Source organism: Cibotium barometz, chromosome 60 (assembly GCF_041138505.1).
Source record: "Cibotium barometz isolate CiBa-2024 chromosome 60, ASM4113850v1, whole genome shotgun sequence".
NCBI classification, from domain to species: Eukaryota; Viridiplantae; Streptophyta; class Polypodiopsida; order Cyatheales; family Cibotiaceae; genus Cibotium; species Cibotium barometz.
In genome coordinates this window covers 20,818,944-20,846,546 of record NC_141105.1, presented here as the reverse complement: position 1 = coordinate 20,846,546, position 27,603 = coordinate 20,818,944, and the positions used below count along the sequence as shown (strand labels likewise).

The 27,603-nt window shown below is 38.0% G+C and overlaps 1 protein-coding gene across 1 annotated transcript; it reads right to left on the bottom strand.

Moving 5' to 3' along the window:
• Nucleotides 1-24,975: 24,975 nt before the first annotated feature.
• LOC147605104 (uncharacterized) lies at nt 24,976-26,922 on the bottom strand. Its single transcript, XM_086794275.1, has 2 exons — nt 26,368-26,922; nt 24,976-26,244 (listed from the first exon to the last, which is right to left on the bottom strand). The coding sequence occupies exons 1-2, from the start codon at nt 26,830-26,832 to the stop codon at nt 25,102-25,104; spliced, it is 1,608 nt and encodes a 535-aa protein (XP_086650401.1). The 5' UTR covers nt 26,833-26,922; the 3' UTR covers nt 24,976-25,101.
• Between the last annotated feature and the right edge of the window lie 681 nt (nt 26,923-27,603).

Below are 27,603 nucleotides of genomic sequence, written 5' to 3'. Positions count from 1 at the left end.
GCCTTCATCACCCCCATCATCGGTTTCCCCGTGCACCGCCTCAATCCCCTCCTCTCCATCATCACCCTCCTCTGGGTCCTCATTGTCACTTTCCACCTTGTTCTCCTCCTCCTTCACACTGTCATCGTGCCACCCTCCGCACTCCCACCCTTGACCCCACCATCACTCTCCTCCATGGCACCCTCAGAACTCTCCTTCACCTCAATGGCTCTGCCATCATCCTCAGAGCTTGCATGAACATTTTCAGTCCACTTTATATGCCTCTGCAAACCAATCCATGGTCCCTAATCCCTTAATTTATACAGGTAAACCGAGAGAGAGAGAGAGAGAGAGAGAGAGAGAGAGAGAGAGCCAATTACATACATGTAACATCCATAGATGGAGATAGAGAGGGAAGGAAACCTTGAGAGAGAGGGGGGAAGAGAGAGAGAGAGAGCGAGGGGGGTATCGAACCTTGTGTTGAAATATTTTTCATCTCGCTTTTGAAGGCCCTTCTTCATGGGGTAGGGCTTCTTTTCTGGGAGCCTCTTTTGCAAATTTCCCTCTCCTTCTAGTTGTTGCAACCTTCTCGACCTACATCCCAACAATGAGACTCATTTCTTCCCATGGTTGGTTTCATGATATAATCTTGTGGTAGCTCTTTAATGGAGCTCTTAATGTCATGGTTTCACCATTGGAGTGTGGCAACTTCACAAAGAGAAGCCTAGAATTATCATATGTATGGTTCCAAGGGAGAACAACAACAATATCATGTAAATCTCTTGAATAATAGTTATCAGGTGTATGATTACAAGGAGAACATCAGAAATAGCAAGTAAATCCCTTAGATGATGCATGGGCATGGTGTATGATTACAAGGAGAACATCATAGCAAATAAATCCCTTAGATGATGCATGGACATGGTGCATCTAGGCATTCATCTTTGTAATTATCACGAAATTAAGTCCCCTATCATGTAAATCTCTTGAATGGTAGTTATCAAGTGTAGGTGGCAAGGAGAACATCAAAAATAGTAGATAAATCCTTTAGATGATGCATGTAGGCATTAATATTTGTAATTGTCATCCAATTGAGTCCCCTAGCAAGTGATGTGGTGCAAATGGAGAAAAAGGAACTTGGATCAAAGTGATCAAGGTGTGTGATATTTTCACACAATATACCAGTGATGTGGTTCAAATGGAGAACGAGGAACTTGGATCAGAGTGATCAAGGTGTATGATATTTTTAGATAGTATACTAGGAACTTAGATCATTTGTATTTCAAAGAAAACATGCATGTCTTAGTAAAGTCACTTATGGAAATGCATCTCTCCCTTTTCTACATCTCCATGTTCAATCATCCACCATGTATGGAACTTAGATCATTTGTATTCCAAAGAAAACATGCATGTCTTAGTAAAGTTACTTATGGAATGCAAATCTCCCTTTTCTACATCTTCATGTTCAATCATCCTCATGTATGTTCATCCTTCGCTGTCTTGAAACACACTGGTGTGATCAAGGTGCATGAAATTTTGAGTATACTAGGAACTTGGATCATTTGAATTTTACAGAAAACATGCAGGTATTATTAAAGTCATTTATGGAATGCATCTCTCCCTTCTACATCTTCACATGATCAATCACCCATATTTATTCATCCTTGGGTGCTAGAAACCTAGAACACATTTGGTCAGTGGTGTGAACAATGGTTTTTTTCCATTCTTAACATTGTAAAACATGTTTCCAGTGTTACAGATATTAAAATTGCATAAGGTGAAGGATGGAGACGTCACTAAACTTTTGAGCATTAAAAAGCACATAAAAGATCAAGCTTATCATTGGGCATAAAAAAGAAGATATGAACTCAAGCTTTGTTTTTAGGAATGTCACCCAAATCAAAAGACAAAGGCCAAGAAACTCTTCACTCTTGGGCATAAGTTGATCCAAGTTGTAGAATTCAAACTAAGAAGGTAAAAAGGAATGATGATAATGAGATTATTTTGTCAAACTAAGAAGGCAAAAAGGAATCATAATAAAACAGAATGATGATAAAAAGATTATCAAGTCTCAAAATGCCTTGTGTGATGAATTGATAAATAGTCTCTCTCTTGAAGAAAAAGCAGAGTATGATAGGAAAAAGGAAGGACGCTTGCTATTTTAAAAGATCAAATGGATCATTTTAAATGGCTTGTTTTTTTATAAAGACCAAGTAAAGATGTATTTGCAAGTATTGTTTGAAATATTTTCATCCTCATAGTGCATATTCCAAAGGTAGTCCTATCAACTTCAAGGTAAGTAACTTAAAATCCCATGTTCATACTGCATGTCATAAGTTTTTCATGAAAGCTGCATTACTTGAGAATAAGAATTCCATTTAAAAAATCATGAAGAAAGCATATGAAGCTTTGCTTTCATTGTTTAGAACTCCATATTTGATTGCAAAAGAAAATCTACCGTTTTTAATCTTTCCCGAAATGATTAGTCTCTTACAAGATTTCCATACTCCATACACTACTACTCTTTATAAATGATAATAAGGCATGTGCAAAGATGATTTTTTTAATGGCAAAATGTCTTAAGGATCTCACATTAAATCAGGTTACCTCTAGTCCATGGTTTATGCAAATTGGTGAGCCTAATGATATTCATTTGCATGGTCATATAGTGATATATCTTTCTTATCTTGAGGTAGATTATTGTATTCCAAAAATGAGCTTTTATGGGATTGTGCAAGTCCGTGATAGGATATCAAAGTCTTCGTTTGAGGCGAGGCTATCATATATGAGTTGAAAAACTATAAGCTTTATTTTTCCAAGTTTGTTGCTTTTAGATTTGATGGATGTTCCACAATGATTAGAAAATATGATAGCACACCATAGTACTCTTGCAGTATCAAATGTTGCTAAATACATGGACTAACTGCAAAAGACTAGATAAACTTGTGAATGCCATAACTACCTACTTATAAGCATGCAGAGGTTAGAAGGTCTTCAAGCTATGCAAAAAGATCTTTCTAGTGTCCTATACTTTGATTAGAGCGCACACCTTTGACATTCGATGGCTAAGTAGGTACAATGCTATAAGTAGAGTATGCAAGTCATTGGATGCCATTCTTGCCATTACAAAGAAAGATGCTTTGTAAATTTATCAAGAGATCTTTGATTTTGAGCATGTCTATTGCCTGCATTTTATGGCAGATATCTTGAGAGGGGTAAATACTTTGTCAGTTTTTCAAAACAAGTTTTTTGATGTAATACAATTCAAGGTCTCATTAGGAATGAGATAGAAATCTTGAGAGGGCTAATGACTGATATCTTGAGATATATAACTTTAAGTTAGATATTTTGAGAGGGCTAATGACTTTAAGTCAGATGTTTCAAAAAAAAGTTTGTTGATGTAAATACAATGAAAGCTCTTATTAGGAATGAGATAGATTCCATACAGCAATTTTATATTGATTCTCCTCATCCTGACATGAATGGATTACCTCATGGTGTAGATTCTATAAAACAACTTTATATTGCTTCTCATCATCCTGACATGAATACATAACCTCATGGTGTACATGGTTTTGATATACTTCCTAATTATGGATGCAAAAGTGGATATTTTTATACATTGAGAAGTGCTTTGCATAGAAGTAAGTTTTATGATCACGATCTTAAGCTTGATATTAGGGAAGAGGATCTAAATAGAGCATTACAATTCCAAGTTGCTTTTTAAAATTCATTCGTTTCCAACTTGAAATCTAGATTTTATGACAACCCTGTGTTAAGTTATATGAAGGTTCACTCTATGCTAAGTTGTAGGAATGTTATTGTGCATGCACAACATCCAATTCATCAGAAGCCTTTGAAAATGTATGGTTCTATTGAATTAGAGCAACTAACTTCTTGTTATGGTTCTCCCAAAAAAATTAAGACTTTGATCCAATGATAGATGCTGATGATATCAAAAAAAGTTCGGAAACTTCACGCACCAAGCTTCAAGAGTCAGTATGGTATAGTTTACCTAAGGTAACTTCAAGAGTCAGTATGGTATAGTTTACCTAAGGTAACTTCAACACTTACGAGAAATAGCATGTGGTGATATTCTTATCCAAATGTGCTTACCATTTGTCAAATTGCATTTGTCCGATGTTGCACTATTGTTATATATTAGAGAGGATTTAGTGCTTGAACTGTATATAAAGAGTAAGTTACAAAAGCATTTAGAAATTAAGAGCTTGGATGCTTCAATAATTTTTTTTGTAGAAGGTAAAGTGACTCAAAGTTTCTTGATAATATGGAGCTATGGGCTGAAAAGGCATACGGAATCTACTCATTGATTTTGCAATAGACTTGCAAAGCAACACTTGTTTTTATGAGCACTCGTGGTTGTTAACATTTCATGCTATGATTTCTTAACACTCTTTTTCAAAGTTCGTTGATGATGAGATTTGAGGTCACTATGGACTTCACTTTCTTTTGTAAAGTTTTTCTTCAAAAATCATAGTAAAAAAATTTATGTTATTTATCTTGATTTTTTGTTGTTCATAGCATGTATTTTTTTATTGTCATCCTTGCTATTGTTTTATGTTTTTTGAATTCATCATTTTCCTTTCACTTTTTGAATTTACGCTACTTTAACATGTATATGTTTCTTTGATTTCAAATTTTTATTGATTCTTCTTTGATTTTCTTGCCTATATTTCTTTTTTTTAAGAAAATATGCTTGTTATTTTGTAGTCTTTTGGAATTGATTTCTTGTAGTTTTTCAAACTTGTAAATGTTTTTCTTTTTTAAGATTTTCCTAGAAGCGTTTTTAAATTTATACACTTCTCTAAAGGCACACACATTATATATAATGTTGCTGATTTGTTTACTAAGCCTCTTCCTCAACCTACCTTGGATTATCTTCTTCAGAGCATTGGCGTTGGTCCTCCCATCTAGATCTGAAGAGGAGGTGTTGGATAGGTGTCATCTCTAGATGGTGTCACGCTAGTGGCACACTCTTTAGCCTCTAGGCATTTTTGGGATTTATAGCATTCATTTCCATTTTTTCTATTTACACACATTTTTGGGTGGAGGAAAGGGTGGAGGAACTTTCCTATAGGTTACGCAAAGCCTTGTATGGATTGAAGCAGGGCAAACAAGATCGGGGAGTATCTTGTTACCATTGGATTTCAGATATCCAATGCATATTTTTCACTATACGTGAAAAAGACAGATAGAGGGATCATGCTATTAGTCATCTATGTGGATGACTTGATTATCACTGGTGATAGTGATGTAGACATACATGATGTCAGGATGCTTTTGAGAAGCAGAAGTTTGAGAGATGAAGGATTTAGGTGAGCTGCGGTATTTCTTGGGAAAAGAGGTGGTGAGATTACCTCATGGCATTTTTCTATTGCAAAGACAGTATGTGTTGAGATTCAAGCTCGATGTCAGTGTGTGCCAGCTATGCTATGTGCTGGCATGTTAGGTAGCAGCATGTGTGAGACATAAATGACCGCGTCCAGCTGGTCATAGCGCGTGGACATTAGCTAGGGTTAGATGTGTGAGGACACAACTCATAGTGTGTCTTGTATATTATGGATTATGGCTTTATGCATTGTGTGAGAAGGGAGACGGCTTCCCTCTTTGGTTAGGGTTTGCAATATACATTAGGGTTTTCTCCTGTGTGTGTGTCTCCTCTCCCTCTACCTATTTTTCAACATGGTATCAGAGCCTGGTGCTCTCTATTAGGGTTTATGAGTGAGTGAGAGAAGAGGAAGAAGAAGATGTGAAGCTTGCCACTGATGCTGTGAAGCTTGGAGCACACCGATTTCTATCAGAGATGAGAGCTTGGCCTACTGGGTAAGGTCTACTAAACATCCTTGAGCGAATTGTAGGTGATTCAAGCAGAAACAAAGCAAATTAGGGTTGCCCAAAGCAAAGAAAAATTTTGGTTTTTTGGAAGCTTTTCCATTGGAGTTTGGAAGCAGTGATGTATGGTGAAATAGATGCAAATCTGGCAAAGAAACATGTATGTGACAAGGATAAATACCCAAGGAGGAGGCTACATGATTTGTTGGATGAATTATGCCTTATGGAGCTGGAAATGAGCTGATTAAACAAGCTGTCTATTGTGTTCAGTGAAACAGAGTGTGATTAATCGACTAATTACTCCCTTGTCTTAAACAATTGGTCTAATTCCTTTTACATGGAGTTAGTGGACATCATTGATAAGCTAATGAATGCCTGGTCTCTCAATTTGGACAAGCATCGAAGAAATTAGAGCAATTCTACTACTGGTTTTTTTGGTTTTTCTACTTTTTCTCAAAACAGAGAAGGGGGTTTGACAAAATTGGTATGTACACCCCTTGGTTGGTGTTGATATTCAACATTGAGGTTTTTTAGGTGTCAATGCAAGTTATCTACACTTGATTGAACCACTACATTGCAATTTGGAGCCTTGGAAAAGTGCATCAAAGCAGGGTATCTTGGACTGCATAAACCATTTCATTTTGGATGCATACAGTTTGATTTTCTACATCAAAATTGAAGTTTGTTGACTACTTTGGAGTATCTGGAACACTCATTAGAGTGTGGTTGAGCTGAGGAAGGCTCGTTTACAGATTTGGATGTGTGCGGAAGGTACATTTGCATTGAGCAAATATGTCGGACAATCCAGTACAAATTGTGGGTGAAAAGCTGGATAGGAAGAACTTCCAGGCATGGAAGTACAGGATTAAAAGTTTTCTGAAGGGAAAAGGTTTTTGGAATCGTATTACAGGTGCGGAGCCAAAGCCGGAACTACCCTGACAACCTACATAGCAACAGGTTATAGCTCATAAGCAATGGTCAGAAAGAGCATACAAAGTGTTGCATTATCTGTCTATATGTATTTTGGATGCTATACTCATACACATACATGATGCTGAGAATCCCAAGGATGCATGGGATACATTGGTAAAGCTGTTTGATACAGACACTAGTGCTCGTAAGTCTCAATTGCGACAACAGATTCATAATGTGAAACATAATAGAAGGAGCATCCATGATTATGTACAAGAAATAAAGAAGTATGCAGATGCATTGGCAACAATCAATGCCCCCATGCCTGATGATGATTTGGTAGACATTACCTTGCGTGGTCTTGGGTGGCAAGGAGTATAAGTCATTTGATACATCCATCTCGGTTCAGAGTATAGGTTTACTAGACTTTGATGAGTTGGTTTCACTCTTGCTTGTTGAGGAAATCAAACTCAGTGACTCGTTTCATGATGCATCTACTAGCCATGATGATAATGGCAGAAATCAGGCTTTTTATTCACATAGAGGATCTAGAGGCAGGGGGAGATTTGCATCACGTGGCCGTGGTAATGGTCGTGGATGGCAGGACAAGTCACCACAACAGAATTTTCAACCTACATATGGTGCTAGAGGTGGTCGTGGATATACACCTCAGAGAGGCAGAGGTAATCCTCGTGGTAGAGGACGTTGGCAAGGCCAACAAACATCTATGCAAGATGTGGAATGCCATTACTGTGGGAAATTTGGTCATATGGCGGAACATGATTGTTTTCGCAAACAAAATGATTTGAGAGGGGGTAGAGCAATAACTCTTTTCAAGTACATCATTAGAAAAACAATTTGAATTATGGCGCATTTCTAATGATAACTACCCAATAAACACGATAAAGCTAGGGTAGAAAAATAACAATTCACCTAGATATATAAGCAACTAGGTATCTAAGTTGGAATATGTACATGAGTACAAGGAACACACTCCAAAATTACGTGAAAAAACAAAGGCAAACGCTACCTTCAAAGTACATGATTTTATCCAAAAGATCAAAAGAGCCTCATAAAACCATGGATAGAAGCATAGGAGTGCCTAGAATCCATGAAAACCATAGTTGATCATAAAAATCAATGCATGCCATCTAATGGTTATGTGATCATGCCATCTAATGGTTATGTGATCATAAAAATCAATGCATGCCATCTAATGGTTATATGATCATGCCAAAAGAAGCATTAAAGCCGGTGGCCAACTCATCAATTCGGAGTATATGAACGTGGTGTCATTCAAGAAGAACTCCCAAGTAAGTGAGTGAAACACATGTTTGTAGTACCCATTAAAAACCCCTAACATTTGGTGGCTAAACAATGGTAAAAAATCATGAAAACACCATCTAGAATTAATCCAAACGGAAATAACTACTAATACAAGGCATACTCGCATTAATAATATGCAAATAACCCGCATCTATCTAATGTCAGCACGTGAAAACGTACTTCAACATTAAATAACCCCCAAAAATATTAAATTCTTGAGAAAAAAGAATTATCATGATTTTCTCCTAATTTTTTCTATTTTCTAGGGCCTCAAAATTTACTAATTTTAAACTACACCAAATCCTATCTTATGGAACGCCAAATCTAAATTTCCTAGAAAATTTTAGCGATAAAATTCGCCAAAATACAATTGGTATACAAAAATACCAATTTCTAGGATTTCTAAAATATTTTTTAGAAATTTTCCTAAGTGTGGTAATTATAAAAAATACCTTGAGAATCCCATCGATCATGAATCTTTTAAATTCTGACCGACAATCCTCAAATCCAATTAAAATCTATAATTTTAATGAAATTTCTAATTTTTTGGGCAAAAAATAGTTTTTTACAGAAATCGAATGGTCACGGGTACACAAACGGACACGCCACATGCGAGACGACAAACCCATATATTCCAAAAATAGGAAAAAACCTTTGTCTAATTTTTCATGAATTTTTGAGAAATTTTTAGAAATTTAATTGTACCCTGAATGCACGAGAATACGAATGGACACACATTTTGTTTGTTGTAATTCCTTCACTTAAACTGACTCTGCTGAGCCTAGTTTTTGTACTTGCTTCTATGTCATGATGTAACAATTTTTATATTAATAAAAATATATTTTTGAAGTTTTGTTGTATTCGTGCGATCAACAAATAATATTTGATCATTAATTTGAAATTAAAATCACAATACAAGTAGACACTTGGCAAGGATCAAAAAAAAATATTTTCATTAAGTAAAGCATTTACATCATGATTACATGAGATTACACTGTGAAATATACATGAGATTATCCTAAACCCTAAACTGCAGCTCATCATCACCATAATCTTCCCTCCACTTCTGCATGCATAAAACTAACCGCATATCTTTGTCAGTGATGGTGACTCTCTTGGCATGGATTGTTGCATACACCGTGTCACCATATACGTTCACCAAAAAAGCTTCAGCAACCTCTTGAAGAGCTTCCAAAGCTACTACTGTCCATCATGTGGGAGCCTCACTATTGTCGACCCGACGATGCCATCGAGATAGCCGCTCGCGTTCAAATCATTCATAATCTCCCTAACGAGGCGATGAAAAGGCCTCCTCGGGATCAGAAGGTTTGCCTTCTTCTAATACTTTCTAATTTCTCGAAGAGCGACGGTGCTAGGTCTCCACTGACTCTTACGATATGTGGGCGATGATGGGGGCTTGACCTTCATGGGATTTGGCAGTCTGCTTCGTGTGCAAGCCATGTTCTTGAAGAAGATAAAACAAGAATAGAATGAAAATGAAAGACTCTAAACTTATATTTATAACTTCAAAAACTGAAAATATAACTTATATTTATATTTTTATAGAATGAAAATAAATAACTCTTAAATTTTTTAGTAATTTTTATTACATTTAGTAATTTTCTTATTTATAAGAGTCCCTCTGATTCAACATCTCACTAATTTCCTAGGGTTTCTAAAACTTCGTTCCATGTTTAAAGTAATCTAATTTTTAGAGTAATTTTTATTATATTTTTTTAGTAAAGATAAAATTTTCAAAACTTCTAAATTCATTGAAATTTTATACACTTATAGTCTTTCATGCATACATGTTGTGTGAAAAATCCTAAATCCATATGAGGCCCGTGAACAAAAAAATAATGCGTTTGATAAACTTGAAAAACTATACGAGAGAAAAAGATAATAACACCCAAGATATCGAGAAAGAAACATCAAATTGTACTTGTATTAAAAACACTTCTCATAGATTACAAGTACATTGAAACACAGGTTTACAACACATCATATGATTAACTCAAATCATATTATCCATATTTAAACTGAAGGCAACACCATTATTATGAATCCTTCATACAAGTCTCAAATCCTTGTCCATAAGAGTGATGCGCTTCACATGAATAGCTGCCAACTGACCATCATGCATGAGGTCCATTGAATATGCCTCAGCTTCTTCTTGAAGAGCTAGCAATGCTTGGGTTGACCATCGTTGCACATTGTTGAATGTAGAACTAAGTCTTGCATAGAACCTTTACGAGACATTCGCTATGGAGATCTTGCAATATCTCTCTCACCAGTGTTGCAAATGGTGCCCTTGGTATGATTTAAGTTTGTGCTTTTCTGATACTTCCTTATTTCTAGAAGAGCAACAATGCCTGGTCTCCATCTACACTTCTTGTGACGTGGCGGATGTGGATGCGTTGTATCTATAGTAGTGCCTCTTGGATTGTCAGATTGAGTGCGCTCACTATCAGTCTCCGTTGGTATATTGACCTGGGGTTGTGTTGGGCAAGTCTTAGTAGGGTTCCTCTTAGCACTTTGCTTGGTGTGTGCCATGGCTTGAAGGCTAGAAGACTATAAGATGTAAATGTCTCACCACTTATAAGTGTTCACACACAAGTATGCATATACTCTCACACATAAAATCATTTAATCTTATGGTTATAGTTAGTGAGATTATGGGGTGATATATCACATTGGTTTACAAGCTCTATGTGAAAGCCACTTTGGTTTAGTAGAGTAATACTTGCATCAACAAAAAATTACAGAGTTTCAACTTGCATTTGCTCATTTCAAACACTTGACTCTTGGGTTTTCCACTTGCTTCCCTCTCTTTCTTGAGTTATCAACCATTCAGCATGTTTCTATCTACCTAATGAATTCTCAAATCCTGCCTTTCTAACCTCACATATGACTCTGTTTATTGCCTGTGATCCATTGGACATAGGTTTCTTCTCCTTTAACCTTATTACTATCTTTCTATACCACCATAGAAGTAACTGTTTCATTGGATTGACATCATAGATTCCACCTCCGTGAGCAGTTGTCTTTTGGAAAGCACATCGTGCTTGCCAATGAGATCGCTCCATGCCCTGTGTAGACCATATCGCTAAACTTCCTTCATTTGCAAAGTAAGGACCATAAGCATGCAATATATTCTACATCAATAAACAACGTAATCATAGTTAGTCTCTAAAACCATATAAATTAATTGTAATGTCACACTTCCCATGTAATGTGTTATACTACTTGAAGTCCATGCTTCAACAACTGATGCATAGAATATACCAATCACCTCTTAAAATATCAAAAAACTAGAAACACTTAGATACATCACTATCTCCATTGAGTACAATCAATGCCTACAAGAAAACTCACACAAAATTTCATGATTATTAACACATATGTGTAGCTTAACACCAACTTTAACACATATTATTATTATTAACCAACAATAATGCACATATTATTATTTTTATTAATCAATAGCAAAACATATCTTACTATTAACTTTATTATTTACGAATCATAATGCACATAACCAACAAGAAAACATAACTTATAGAACTCATAATCAACATCAAAACATTGCTAACCTCCATTTTTGTTCTCTGTTGCTTCTCTATGTTGGCTCTGTGTTGTTTCTTTGTTCTCTATTGCTTCTTTGTGTTGGCTCTGTGTTGTCTCTTCTCTGTGTCTCTCTATGGATAGCAAGATTAATGAAGAGGAAAATGGTTTGTTGGCTCCAAGAAAATGGCACCAAAAAGTCAAATCACTCTTCATTCTCTAGCTTTGTAGTGGAACAAGTGCAATAGAACAGGAGGGAAATACAAACTGTTTGGAGATGGAGAGAAATACAAATTGTTTGGCAAATTTGAAAGTAGAAGAAGAAATGAGCTATGGAAAGAAGAAATGACCTAAAGAGAAGAAGAAGAGAAAATTCGTAATGCACTATTTTCTAAACTAATAAATCTAAACAAATTCTAAAATAATAAATCTAAACACATTCTTAAAATCTTAAAAAATGTCTATTCTCTTCAAATCTCTATAAAAAAACATAAAAAATGCACCAGAATGTAGATAAAGCATGGATCTGCGTACTTATAAAAAGAAATTATGAAATACAAAGTACAAATCAAGATATTCCATTTTAAAGATAAAATCCTTCTAGAATCACGAAATGTTTGTTTCTTCAGTTTCATAAATGAATCTGGCATTTAAGAATGTCATATCTTTTGAGATATTCGAAACCAGCTCAAATAAAAAAATAGTTTTTGAGATATTCAAGTTTTGAGTAGGTCTGGTACAGTTCTTGGACAGTTAATAAAATAATAAGTGAATCTATTATAAAACTAATATTTTGAGATGTACAAGATTAAAAAAGAGAAGAGAGAGGAGCAATATTATAACATTATTTTTGCACTTTTCCTTGATTCATGGAAGAGAGGGAGAAAGCCCTTAGAGGGTCAGTTTGTGAGTCCAAAGTTATCCTAATGCCCGTTACACCCATTTATGAATTAGCTTTAGGAAGATTCTCAATCTGGAAGTGAACGGGTGTGGCTAAGAAGAGTACAGTTGTACCTCTATGAAGGAACATGCGTTCACTTCTCAAAGAAGCAACCCGAGAGTGAGTTGTGCCTGGCTTTTCCCTTACTGATGTTTTTTTGTGCTTTTCTTTTTATGCATAGATTAGGCTAGTCCTAATCTACCGCATCATGATGCAAGGAATGTGTAGTTTAACCTAATATCCTAGGATTAATGGTGCAATTAAGCTAATATGTAGTTTCCTATCTACTTGAAGAAAAACCAAAAATCAATGGAACCAATGGCAAAATTAGAGCAGCTACTTGTTGCTCCTATTTTGATGTAGCCTCCAAAGCTCTTATTGCTCCACAAGATCCATTGTAAACTCCATTGATTAGAAAAACCAAAAAAAGAACAACATCAAACAAACAAGCTTATACAAAACTCATACAACCGATGGATTTGCATTCCATCCAGGCAACATAGGTCTCTAGCTTGGGAAGAGATTGTGGAGGATCCTAAGCTAAGTGTTATCCCTGACAGCGGGTGCCAAAGATGTTCGCCTAAATAAACATTCACCTTGCATAAAGGGAGAAGGAGAGAAGAGAAGATGCAAGGGTCAATTCAAGATCATACACTTATCCAACCCTATGAGGGTTAACTCTTCGATGTGAAGTTGCTAGGGGCTCACTCCACCACCACTTGTGTCACCCAAGTGGAGCTTCCACGCTATGTACAGAGCAAGGAGGGAAGAATCTATGGAAAGCTCAACCTCTACCTTACTGCCTTTATATGTGCAAGGAGGGAGAGAGAGAGATAGAGAAGAAGGGAATGGAGGGGGTTAATTAAGTTAAATAAAGAAAGATAAAAATGAGAAATGGTCAGCCATACAAAGGAGGTTATGGCAAAATTTTCCAAAATTTTGTGAAAAAGAAAGTTTGTTTTTATGTTATTCCAAAAGAGTAATTCCCACCATTTTTGCATCCAAAAGAAATATTCTAATTACTCCATGTACATATTCACCTATGAATATGCATGGATATCATTGATATTAATTATTAAAATTGATTTTTATGCATAGAAAGATCCATAAAGAAATTTTTTAAATTAAATTTGATTTTTATGCATAGAAAGATGCATAAAGAATTTTTTTTATTACAAAAGTGTTATTCTCATTAAATTTGATTTTTATGCATAGAAAGATGCATAAAGGAAATTTTTTTAATTACAAAAGTGTTATTCTCATTAAATTTGATTTTTGTGCATAGAAAGATGCATAAAGGAATTTTTTAATTACAAAAGTGTTATTCTCATTAAATTTGATTTTTATGCATAGAAATATGCATAAAGAAATTTTTTAAAATTACAAAAGTGTTATTCTCATTAAAATTGATTTCTATGCATAGAAAGATGCATAAAGGAATTTGTTTTATTACGAAAGTGTTAGTCTCATTAAATTTGATTTTTATGCATAGAAAGATGCATAAAGGAATTTTTTTATTACAAAAGTGTTATTCTCATTAAATTTGATATTTATGCATAGAAAGATGCATAAAGAATTTTTTTTAATTATAAAAGCGTTATTCTTATAAAAAATAATTTCTATGCATAAATAGATGCATAAAGAAATTCTTTTTATTTTAAAAGTGTTATTCCTATTAAATTTGATTTTATGCATAAATAGATGCATAGAAGGATTTTTATATATAAAAGAGTTATTCCCACTGAAATTGGTTTTTATGCATAAATAGATGCATAAAGAGTTTTTATATCAAAATTAGAATTCTCTTAAGTTCTATGTTTAAATTCTATGAGTATTTGATAAATAAATAATTAAATACTCTAAGAGAGAAATTTCTATCGTTTTATATTCACACTGATTGTAAAAAGAGAATTCAGGAAATCTATCAAGATCGAAATATTCAGATAAATGATTAATCTATTCCTCATTGGAATTCGTAACTAATTTAGAAATTAGTTAAGTGAATATTCAAAGAAAGAAGTTCAGTAAAATAGTAACTGAACTATCAAACCTTTTCGAGAAAGATAGATCAGGAAAAATCTTATCCGACTCGAACCTTAAATCAGACTATGACCAAGACCAAACTCTTTTGTCAGTTTTGAGGAAAGAAGGTGTGACCAATTTAGAAAAATACACTCAAAACTCCCACCAAATCTGAAACTAAGTTTGAGACCCTTCGAATTGATCCTTGGATCAAGGTTATAGAATTCGAGGAATTCTGGTATGAAATTCAAAATTCTGATCGAGAAGTTTAGGGGATACTGATTCAAGAAATACTCCTTGTATTCAAAAGAAAATCAAACTGAAAACTTGCATAGAAAAGAGATGTGATGTGAATAGATGTGATGAGATGCGATGTGAATCAAATAGATGTGATGAGATGCGATGTGAATCAAATAGATGTGAATGAATGGATGGATGTGGATGTGTATGTGATGAAAATGGATGTGAATGTGTATGTGAAGAATGGATGTGGATGTGTATGTGAAGAATGGATGTGGATGCGTATGTGAAGAATGGATGTGAATGTGTATGTGAAGAATGGATATGGGTGTGTATGCGAAGAATGGATGTGGATGTGTATGGGAAGAATGGATGTGGATGTGGATGTGTATGTGAAGAATGGATATGGATGTGTATGCGAAGAATGGATGTGGATGTGTATGTGAAGAATGGATGTGGATGAGTATGTGAAAGAATGGATGTGGATGTGTATGTGAAAGAATGTGATGTGACATGAATATATGTGGATGTGAAGTGATAGATATGAATGTATGGATAGATGTGAGTAAGCATATACATGTGAACGATTGGATGGATGTGGATGAATGAGATGAGATGTTTATGAATGAGATATGATGTGGATAGAAGTGATGTGATATAATGTGGATAGAATGCATGTGATGGGATGGTTATAAGAATGAATGTGGTGGATATGAATGAATGAATGTGATGGATATAAATGAATGTGATGTAAATGAATGTGATGGATGTGAATAGATGTGATGTGATGTGAATCGAGATGTGAATGAATGAGATGTGATGTCATGTGAATCAGGATGTGAGTGAATGAGATGTGATGAAAATTGGGATACATGTGATATGTAATGTGAATGAATATGATGTGATGAGATGTGAATATGGGTAGATACGAGTGGATGAGATCTAATGCGGATAAATGAGAAAAGATGTGATGAGATGGAAAATAATGTGATGAGAATGGGAATACATATGAAATAAATGAGGATTGATGTGGAACAATGTGGAAAGATGAGAGTTCGTTATAGAAACTGTATTTATGACCTGTTTTTAAATGACTGTTTTATGTCAAAAATGATGGGGAAGCATTTTGACCGTCTTGTGAATGAGGTCGTGGAGACCTATTTGATAAAGTTGCAACATCTGACAGAGAGTCAACGGAGGATGTCTCGTGTAGCAAGGTCGGCTGAGGTCTTGACCATCAATTTAAATGGTGAGCTTCCGATGTACGGTGGATGAGGGACTAAGGAAGCGGCCTATGAGTGAAGCGCTAGGTGACCTGCGAAGGATCCTAGAGGGTGCTGACCATATGGTGCTCGGGCTCTGAGTCGCCAAAGATACCCACATGTACGTCGTGGAAGATATTGGAACAAGGAGTAAGAGTTGTTTTCTGAATTCGGGCATGGATATGGTTGATTGACCTTGCTGGTCCTCAACGGATGAGTCCATGGCTCTTTAATATGGATTTGTTGGTTGATCTTGGTGATCTTCAAACGGAGATTCCATTTTGATTTTTATAAGTGAATATATTGCCGGGTACTATGAGCTAGGAACTATCGAACAGGCCCCTGAGTGGACAGGTGGTGAGCGTTCTAGTTGCCAATGATGCCATAAGTACACCGATGAAGGAAAATTTGAAAATTAGGATTCAACCGGATTAATTATGGAGGATTATGATCAGTGATACTATAGTTTCATTAAAAGATTGTTTTAAAGACAGCTGAATCTGTGAAAAAGTTTGTTTTAAAGACAACTGAATCTGTGAAAAAGGCAATTTCATATTGGGTGTGTAAGTGGTGTGACTAGTTTTACGTTTGCATGAATATCCAGCTAAGGGGCATGGGAACTCTTTTTCCTAGTACCCGAGATAAAACCTAATCAAATTCTTAAATGGATCTCATCACTACAGTGGTTGGGTGGTTGGCTAACCCACGGGACTGGATGGGTTGGACTGATGGATCCCTAAAATCAGACTCAATTCTGTTATGGTACGATAGATGAAGTAAATCCCGGATAAAAATTGTTCTATGGAAAAGAATCAACGGTTGTGCCTCTCAATGAGTGAGGAAAAAAGTGTTGGTCTCTATGATCCAAGTGTGCAAGTCTTTTCCTTGATCTGACTATGGGACTTACGGGCTCGGTCAGATCAGTTCAGTTAGTTAAGGCTCTTGACTACGTTAGAGTAAAAATATCCTGGAGGAATCGCCCGTGCTTTCTGGGCGAGGGAAGTTTTTCCAGGTTCGGTTCTGGAAAAATCGAGTGATTAGTCTCTTGTCTAGATATACGTGGGCGAGGCCCCGAGTGAGGGACCTTGCCCCATGCAAGAAGTGCTACTTTTGCTGCTAGCACCCAGAATTCGTTGCGCTGAGGGGACATGGATCTTTCAAATTGGATCAGATGGCCTCACCAAGAAATTTTCCTTTCTTAACATCTATCATTGGGCAAAACTCTTCCCTTGGCTTACCACCAGTTAAAGGATCGCAATAGTGATTACTCAATCTTCATAGCCTATGAACTCATTATTGTGCCTCTCGAAGTTACCCACATGATCTGGCAATTGTGTCTTTGGCCAAAAATCTGAGTACACTTGTCTCTGATAAAATTGGATGCTTAAGTTCCTCTAGCATATTTTTCTAGTAACCTATGAGTGGTCTAATATAGGTTTCATATGATGTTGTCTCACCCCTTCTATTTGCACACTTCTCCCAAAACCTAATGTAGTCCTTTATACCTGCCATTACTTACAAGTGATCCCTTACAAATTCAGCCACCATTGGTAGCATGTCTGGAACCCTATTGGAAGAAGTGGCCGTCCATCAGAATCTTTCTTCCACAACTTAATGCCTCCTTCTCTAGGCATCCAGTCAGGTGAATTGGGATGTACTTTGTATTGCATCATTGGTATTTCTTCAAGCATGAAGAAACAAAATTGCAATGGTTTAGAACAACCCACAAGCATATCTTGCCCATCATTAAGATAACCACGAACGAAACTCTTAAAGTTGGGGATCCTTTTAAGAAGAAATGGTGCTAGTTTGGATTTGGAAGATCATTTCAATGTATCCATTAGATGTGGAAAAGTGAATGTTTGACCCACTCTCAATTTCTCAGAAAACCTGCTAAACATTGCATCAATGTCCTCATGTGTGTGCCCTACCATCAAGAAGCCTAATTGAACTGTCTTGAAGACACCTCTTGCAAAAAGCAGAGAAAGGTATGCAAATAAGTACCAATTTTTGTTCTCTGATGCACAATTATCTAGTTGTAGCAGCAAGTTCTCTAGAAATTTATGACATGAGGAGGCAATTCTTGTTATAGTATTTGTAGTAAAAGTCGTGGCATTTATATCCCCTAAGTTTGCATTAGTGACACTTTCCTGTAATAAATCTACAGACCCAACTGGAGAGGTTCCTTACCTTTTGAAGCATAATGGCAATCCAAGGCACTTCTTGAGTTTAGAGCATTTAGTAATGGAACATTGTTGCTTACTTGGATCTCATTAGCTAGGTCCCCAATTGCATGCATGTCCATCATCTCCAAGTTGCGCAAACACAATGCAAGGGAGCCAACTGTGAGATTTGGATCTGAGGACCATAAACCATTTATAGTGAAGTCTTCGTAAATGACCATGCCCATGCCCATGAGTATCATTCCAATTAGATACACTTGTAATTGCCAAGCAGAATCAGTGTCCTTTGACTTCACATGAAGTCTTGGGATTGTTGTTTTCTTTTGGTCCATCTTGTCATGAATTATGCATAAGTATTTACTAGGATCCATCTCAGAGTACTTGTGCCATGAATAATAAAGGTTCCTCCAACTCTGTTGCTGTATCATATGCTTATTTCTTTCCTCCATCAGTATATTATGCTCCTCTCATCAACACTTAGTGGCTGCCAGTTATGCCTTTATCCCACTACACAAATTGCATTTGGAGAACTCGCTACTCTTGACCAAGGAAACATTCTTGAAGTCCTCATTCCATATCCTACCAAAAGAAGATTTGGACATATTTTCTAAACCCAAATGGAATAGGCCTTTGTTTATCTCACATTAGATATCTACCTTTTTATATACTTCAGGTATTACCAATTGAGTCTCTCTATAACCATCCAACATGGTTCTACTTTTGTGAGGCATATGCTCTAAGTTATTTTCCACAAACTCTTGCATAAGAGCCCTTCCCATACATGTGTGATCCCTAGTCCTCCTCACAATTCCTGTATTTCCATGCACATATTGTTGTGCATCATTCTCAAACTGATCCCTATATCTATAAAATGATGTTTTTGGTACTCCATGTATCTGAGTACCATGCTCTACAACATACCTCCACACCATTCACCCTAGATTTTTAGCTTGCCTTTCCATATGATGTCACGATGCAAAGCCATAGATAACATGTCATACACATATTTTGTGTGAGATTCTAGAGAGTTTTCCCAAAAATTATTTTCATTAACATATCTCGATCAGCATGCTGACAACACTTGCACTCACAACAATCAATCGAGGAACTTGTAGCACTAATTCCATCAACATTCTGAAATTAATGTCGGTGGCTCTCTTTGCTTGGGATTTCTTTTAATGAAAGTGTACCTTCATTTCCTCAAAGATGAAGCATCTTTTTGCCAATGCACCATTCACAACATTATCTATACTGTCATCATGTTCCATGGGCACATATCTCTGCAATGGGCTTCCGTATATCATGGTGATTTGCTTGATTGGCCACTTAACCTAGCTTACACTACCAATATCTTGTGTAGTCCTTGTTGAGATAGTCCTTATGTTCTAGTTGTTCTTCTCTATTCCCATACCTAAACAATCCTCTCCCAAGACAGCAAAGTTTATGGAATCATAGGGATAAACATATAAGATCACATCCTTCCCAATGGTCTTTCTCATGCTCTCATTCCACAAGGCCACATTTTTCTCTCTCCAAGAATCATGATTTTTGTTATCATTTTCCAATGATGAAATAGGCATTGCCTCAACATAAGGGAGCATGGACTCACTTTCCATAGTCTCTTCACCCATGGCCTCATCCAAAGCTACACCAACACATTGGAGAGAGGTATTAGGCCATTTGATAACACTCCAAATTTCTTCAGCAAGTGTCATTGCATCCATAGTGCAGAAAGGTAATAGCACGTCATTATTAAAACTCTTTTCCATTATCACCAATACATTGTCTATCCGTATTTTCACACCACTGCAATAGCCCTCTGGATAAATTACACATACTACACCAATTGCAACAATTTCATTACCCACTAGCATCTTTATTTTGTCCCCACCTCTCTAAATGCCATGGTCCATGTTTATTTTATAAGGAAAACTAAAATCAGATAATTAAAAGGGATAATGGAAGTGGTGCCATTCTCCTCATAATAAAATTGATGTAAGGGGGGAGAGAGGCACCATTGCCATTTCCCTTGCATATATTTCTTGGAGGGGAGAACGGCACCACTACCTTGAGGAGAATGGGAGTAGTGCCACTCTCCCTTGATTGTAAGGGAGAATGGCAGTGGTGCCATTTCCAAGGGAGAATGGTAGTGGTCCCAAAGCATCTTGATCTCTTTCAGAAAACAAGTCACAAAAATCATACATAATAGGAGAGAATGCAAATATCAAGTCTCGTATATCAGCTAGAGAAGGATGTTAATGCAGGAAATCCTAATGCTCAGCCCCAGCTTCCTGCTCTTAAAGAGAGTCTCAGGAGGGAAGAACAAATCAGATGCTCCCATCTTAAACTCTTTATGAGGGACCGGTGGGCTAGTAAGATAGATAGGCCCACAAAAGAGATGTGCCAAATCCTTAAAAAGAAAGCTACAGAGGAATTCATCCCCATGCTGAAGAACCCTCAGGGTACCCATACTCAGTCTCATGAATAAAACTTGAAAATTGCTCAGGAGCATTTTGCTCAAATCTTCTCTCCAACACTAGTTTCTTCTCAGCACAGAAGGGAATGTATGCAGCGCTAGACAAAAGGTGTTCCCCCACTCCATCTATATGCGACAAGAAAAAGAGCTATCTAAACATGAGCTTAAGGATGCTATTGATAGTCTCAAGCCTAGGAAGAGCCCAAGTCTTGATGGTCTCCCCTCTGAATTTTTTCAGAAATTCAAAGATCTTCTCATAGTCCCCCACTGATGAAAGTTTGGAATGAGGCCACCCTATATAAAGCCCTCCCAAAGTCTATTAATGAAGGGGTGATTAAGCTAATCCATAAGAGGGGGAAAAAGGATGATCTCTCCAATTGGAGACCAATCACTATGCTCAGCATAGCCTACAAGATTTATGCGAAGGCTCTAGCAAATAGACAAGCTAACAATCTTATTGCTTGGATTAGAAGTGAATAGAAATGTTTTGTGAAGGGCAGGTTCATCCTGGATGCCATAATAGAGCTCTAGGAGGGGATTGAATATGCATAACAGAGCCACCATGACTTCTTTTTCTTCAAGATAGACTTTGATAATGCCTATGTTGGAGTGGATTTTACTTTGAACTCTCTGAAGAGTATGGGTCTAGGTCCTAGTTTTATTCATGTTGTTTCAACTCTTTTTGGTAATGCCAGAGCAAGGGTTAGCATTAATGAGTATCTCTCTCCCTCATTTACAGTAAATAGGTCTATTAGACAAGGGTTCCCTTTGGGCCCCTTGCTCTTTGCTATTGCAGTAGATGGGTTAGGCCGGCTGGTGCAACAAAGGATGGACAAGGGTGAACTGCAATACCCTCCCCAATGGAAGGAGTCGAAGGTGTTTACAACAATTTGTTGACGATACTAATGGCTTGCTAAAGAATGAAGAAGGCTCCATAAAGGCCTTCTAGGAATGCCTCAATATTTTTTGCATTGCTTCAGGCTCTTTAATAAACCATACCAAGACAGGGATTAGAACCCTTATAGCTCCCCCTCCCAATCGGCTCATTCAAGCACGATGTCAGGAGATCCCCAATGGGAGTGTGTTCATGTTATTAGGCATCCCAATGGGCTTTGGAGTCTCCATCCATCATAGGTGGCTCTAGATTAAAGAAAGACTAAAGATTAAATTTAACAAATGGAGAAACTGCCAGTTATCTCTCGCAGGAAGGGTTACGGTGCTCAACAGATTCCTAATTCCAGCCACTGTGTACTTTCTCTCTTGTTTTAGAACTTCACAAAAAGCCATAAATGGAACTTAACTCCCTCTATAGGAACTTTCTATGGGCAGGAAATCCTAGGCAGTGTAGGATTCCTAAGGTCAAGTGGGACATCTAAAAGTAAGGGAGCGCTTGGAATCATCAACCTAAATGACATGGCTGACAGATTTGCTTCAAAATGGATAGCAAGGATCTTGTCCTATCCTGATGAGGACTGGTCTCAGTTACTACTCATAAATTTGAAGGACTTTGCCTTACAGAGTCTCCCTAGATGGAAAAGACTCCCAGCCCCACAACCATCTTCTTCAGGCACCAAATCAAGCATGTTGGCTCCCGTGGTTAAAATCTTTTGGAAAGCATGGAATGCTATTAAAGGAAATCTCTCTCCAAACCCTAACCTCATAGACTCGACAGGTATCAACAACAGAGAAAACTCAGTTTGCTAGCCTTTCCTTCATCCTGAAATAGAACCAGCACAGTACATGATGGCTTTAGCCCTGGCCACGAAAGGTATCAACACCTGTGATGATCTGTGGAACTCTCATATGAATAGATGGTATGACTCCCCCCCCCCCCCCCCCGACGAACTTCATACCCACTACTCAGTCAACAGAGAGGCCATCAGACTTCTCCACCTCAGAACTTCTCTATGGGATCCTGGGGACTTATGGACTCTCCATTCTCCCGCAGACATGGCTCTCCCAGTAGTGTGGGAAAAAAAAAGCTTCCCCATTCCCCATTTAGATAGAATCCCCCCCCCCCCCCTTCATGTTAAGTTAAATGAAAGGTGGGGTATCCAACTAGATAGGAAACATTGGCACTTTAAATTTAAAAATCTATGGGCTCCAGACATTCAACCAAAAAAATCTTTTTTAATGTGGTTGATCCTTCATAAAGCTATTTGGTCACATCAAAAGGCTGCTTCTCTAGGGGTTGGTTCAGGAATATGTTTAAGGTGCCATAAGGAGGAGAAAATAATTCCTCACATTTTTAAGGAAGCATTTAACTTGTTGTGCTATGTAATTTGCCCAGTTGTTAAGAAAGATCTCACTTGGAAACACATCATTCTTGGTGACACCCTAGGATGCTCCACTCCCAGGTGGAATAAGCTCAGGGCTGAGTTCCTATGGGTTGTTTGGCTGCAAAGGAACAACAAGGTGTTCAATAACCTACTCCAATCTGCTTGCCCTTCTCTGAGATTTGGCCTCACTATGCATGTAAGGAGCATGATCAGGTCCAAGAAAAAGAGAGAATTATTAGAAAAGACATGCAATGGACACTGCTACCAATATTCTATGAAGAAGATTAAGGCTACAGAAAAGAAGTATATCTCAAAGAAACCTCTAAAGCTACTTTTAGATATGAAACATCGTGGGCCACCCACCAAGCTCTCATAGAGTTCAAGAAAGTTGATGTTGTTGTGGATGACCACTTAATGGACATCTTGATTCTCCAAGTCTCAATGTAATTAGTATTGTAATTTCTCCTCCTATCTCGTTTTTGAGATCCCAGCAATATAAAATTCCTCACCTTTATTTTTTTAAAATCATTCTTGAATGTATTTAGAGATGCTTGAAGTCGTTTGTATCATATTTATTGAGGTGAAGCTTATTAACGTAGTGAAAAACACTATCCATTGCTTTCCATGTACCCCATGCAAGCATGATGCACCTACTCCCAAACCTTGTGACCTTCTGGCTTCTCTTGATTTCTCTTTTGCCTTGGTTTTCTAATTTTTCCATGCTTTGTAAGTACTTGATTTCTCAAAAATTTCCTATGTAGTAGAGATGCACATTTGGTTTTCTAACTTTACCATGCTTTGTAAGTAGTTGATTTCTCATCAATTTCCTATGTAGATGCACATCATAAGAGAAACTTGTTTGCTTAAGAGAAACTTGTTTGCTTTAACACCACCGGTAGAAGGTTTTAAATCTTTTCAATACGCATGTTTCCCACATATTACCTAGCTTTTGATAGCGCACTTTCTTAACTTCTCAATAGCACTTTTATCTTATAGACAAAGTTTATATGCAAGTAATTGTGCATATTGTAGTGTGCATTTATGAAATTTTTCTACAAGTATATCCAAAACTAAACTTTAGTCATGATATTTTGTGTGTCTATTTGGAGCTCTTCCACCAAGGCTCCATATTTTCACCATGCAAAATTTACAAGAAGTCCTCTAGTTTGTACCATTCTACATTTATTTTAAGGTCATTAATGGCTCCCATCCTTCCACAAGTTTGTGTGTCTATTTTTTTTGTGTCTATTTGGAGCTCTTCCACACCAAGACTCCATACTTTCACCATGCAAAATTTACAAAGAAGTCCTCCAGTTTTCACGTTTGGGAATACTCTACATATATTTCAAGGTACTTAAAATGTCTCCCATGGGTCCTTCCACAAGTTTGTTCCCTTTATGTTGACTTGAGAGATAATAGTCAAATGGTATATCGGTTTGGTTAATATAAAAAACTTAAAGACATTAAATAATAACCACTTTGGGGCAAGAATTCCCAAAAATTGCAAATGTTATGGTCAAAGGTCATTCACGGCAGTCCTCACGTGGTAAATGCATTCAGTGGTCATATGCTCATGCCATTTTTTGGCACACTTTTTAGTGTAAATAAAGAGCTTCACAAGAAGGGCATAAGTGGCATAAAATTTGATATGAAAAATGAAAAAAAAAACCACAAATATTCCTCATTGGCGCAGTTTTCTAACAGTCTGTGATGTGTAATTGGACCAAGTTTTAATGGAAAGCACAGGTTAAACTGAAAAAACCTAGGACGCTCGCAACCACTTGATTTTTGCAATTCAATCAAAAGCACATAGTGAAGTATACAATGTATCATGAGGTTACAATTCAATCAAGAAATATACAGTAACGAGAAGTTAATTCAGCCAAAGTATATACAATTTGCTTTTTATAAAGGTCATTCAGTGCACATGAAAAAATGCTCCATCAGAAACGTATATTTCCATTTTTTATATTCATATTTAGTCACAAGACCACCGCATCTTTTGTCTACAAAGCGATGTTCCACATAGATTATCTAATCTATGTCCCACTACGTATTGCAGCATTTAAAGGTCCTTGCCTTGGGAATGGTAAAACCTTTCCTTCTTGGTGGAGCCTTTCTTCTTGCGCTTAGTCTTCTGGCACAGCTGTTGCTGCTGCTGCTCGAGCATCTCGAGCCTGTCACCAAGTGCTGAGATCACCTTGCTCTGTACTCTACTCTGGATGAGTATTTTGCCAAGGAGGGATTTAAGCTGCTTGCAATCCTCAGAGAGCTGTTGGAGGAGGACTCTGTCAGAAGAAGACATGGTAGACGATGCAGCAGCGATTGCCTGGCCCATTTCACCGTCGTCCTTGGGTTGACGGAACACAGATGCGACTTCGCTGGAATCTTTACATACACTCCTGCATTCCATTGTGGTGGCAACCTCTCTGGTAGAGGGAGACTTATCTGTGATCCCCTCAAGGAGGGAACACACTGAGGTACTTGAGAGATCCTGCTGGTGCTGCTGGCCCTTCCTAGGAGACAATTTCTGACAGAAGCTTTCTGGTGTCGTTGTGGCGCCAGCAGACGCAACAGTGTGAAGATGTTCCATTGTTACTTCAGCGTTTGCAGCAGGGCATGCCATCCTCTTAGTAACATTCCTCGCATCCCCTTCATCTGGGTCGCTGTTTCTGTCCAAGCAAGTGGGCAACTGCTCACTCAGTTGGGAAGCCATTCCTCCCTCCGAATCATCAGCACCATGATCCCGCACGATCTTAGTGAAAGCCAAATCATCCTGGGTTTCAACATCACCTCCCATGGCACAATCTGAACTGTTGCTATTGTTTTCCCCACTTTCAGTAGCAGACATATCATCACAACCCGCATCTTCTGTATTCGGAGAGAGTATAGCACAGTCCTCTGCAGCTTCCTCATCTGGAGATGCAGCAGTGGCCAAAACCTTTACAGAAACAACATCGACAAGATCTGGTGCACAGATTGGGCCCATCAGGGGCTCAGGACAGCTCCCAGATTGAGGACCTACGTCAGCACATGCGTCTAAAACTTGGATGTTTGTAACATTGTCGGAAGAACCAGGTTCCTCCATATGTTTAGGGTTCGGTTCCTCTTCTACTTCCTGCATCATGATAGCGTCGACGGCATCCTGGATCTGAATGGCCTTCCTGGTTGCTTCCTTCCTCCGGCTGCGGACTTCCGGAATCGTACCCTGCACAATTCGCATCATGCTCTGTCAGCCAAGGCATTCGTTGCAGAGAATGAAGGAGAAGGGGGGCAGGAGAAGTTTCATGAGTTAAACAAGTATAGTTTGGGAAGTAATGTGATGACATACCTCTACGGCGTCAAGGCGGAGGAGAAGGGCCATGACACTCTCGTTGAAGCGCAGCCGCTCCTTATCACTGGACCTCACCCTCGTTGGGAAGCCGGGACTTTCCAGTTCCGACTGAAGCTCCTCCAACTTACGGCTTACCGCGATGATGGATCGGAGGTGGAGGAGGGGCTTGTGGCGCCTGACGGCGAAGCCGCGGAAACAGGATTGAATCCTAGTAGCGGCAGAGGAGGGGTCAAGGGTGCGGGCTGGGGGGGTAACCGGAGCTGGATGGGATTTCGCTTGCAGGTGATGCGACGGACGGGGGGAGGAATCGTGGACGGGGATTGTGACGACAGAGAAGGGAGCGGGATTGGGGGGACTCGGGGGTTGGGGGAAGAAGCGGCGGGGGCGAGAAGCTCCGCCGGAGGCCGGGGCGTAGAAGCGGTGGGGATAATCAGGGTAGGCGTAGAATGGAGATCGTCTCATGATTGCGTCTGGCTATGGCTATGGCTATGGAGAGAGAGAGTTGGTATGCGCGGGACTACAGAGAGATTTGCTTAATCGCACAGGTGACATGAAGGGGAGAAATGAGGCCTTATAAAGGGTACCCATCCCAGTCCCGAACCTTCGTTCCAGAAAGGAACAGAAGCTTCTGGAACCTACGCGGGGTCCTAAATTAAATTTGTAATTGGCGTTCTTTTTACAAATATGTATATATCATACTATATAAGGCTATTACATCATGACCATCCTTTCATCTCTCAAAACCTTACACAATAGGGGCCGATAACGATGAAAAAATCATATTCATTAATTAACCAAGCAAGAGACCGTGTAAAACCTTATTTTATTAAGGTGAAACTTTAATCTAAACGTTATGATACCAATTAAACGTCGCCTACCAATTTCCATGAAATTGCAATTTTTTTGGTTTCCCTCATCTCTCCCTCACCGCTTCGACGCTGGGCATCTCTCGCCATTTCTCATATGTGCAAGGTAGACGATGCCCCAAGGAAAGGCACCGTCCCTCCCTCCCTCCGTCCCTCCCTTTGCTCACTCCACCACACTCGACGTTGGCAACGGCTCCAGCGCCAGCATCAAATTTCCCTCCATGCTCTCTCTCTCTCTCTCTATAGATAGGGATTGTTGTGGACGGGAAAAAAAAACGAATCCACAGCGATTTAGAGGATTCGAATTAAAAAATATTGGTGGCCTCTGATTCCTGTTCCGGTCGTCGGAGCATGAGCTATTAATTTT

Excerpts from the sequence above, each read along its gene's own strand:
- LOC147605104 (XM_086794275.1), bottom strand. The coding sequence starts at position 26,832 with ATGAGACGATCTCCATTCTACGCCTACCCTGATTATCCCCACCGCTTC. Across the intron at positions 26,245-26,367 it reads TCCGCCTTGACGCCGTAGAG|GGTACGATTCCGGAAGTCCG; the intron begins GTATGTCATCAC and ends CGAATTGTGCAG.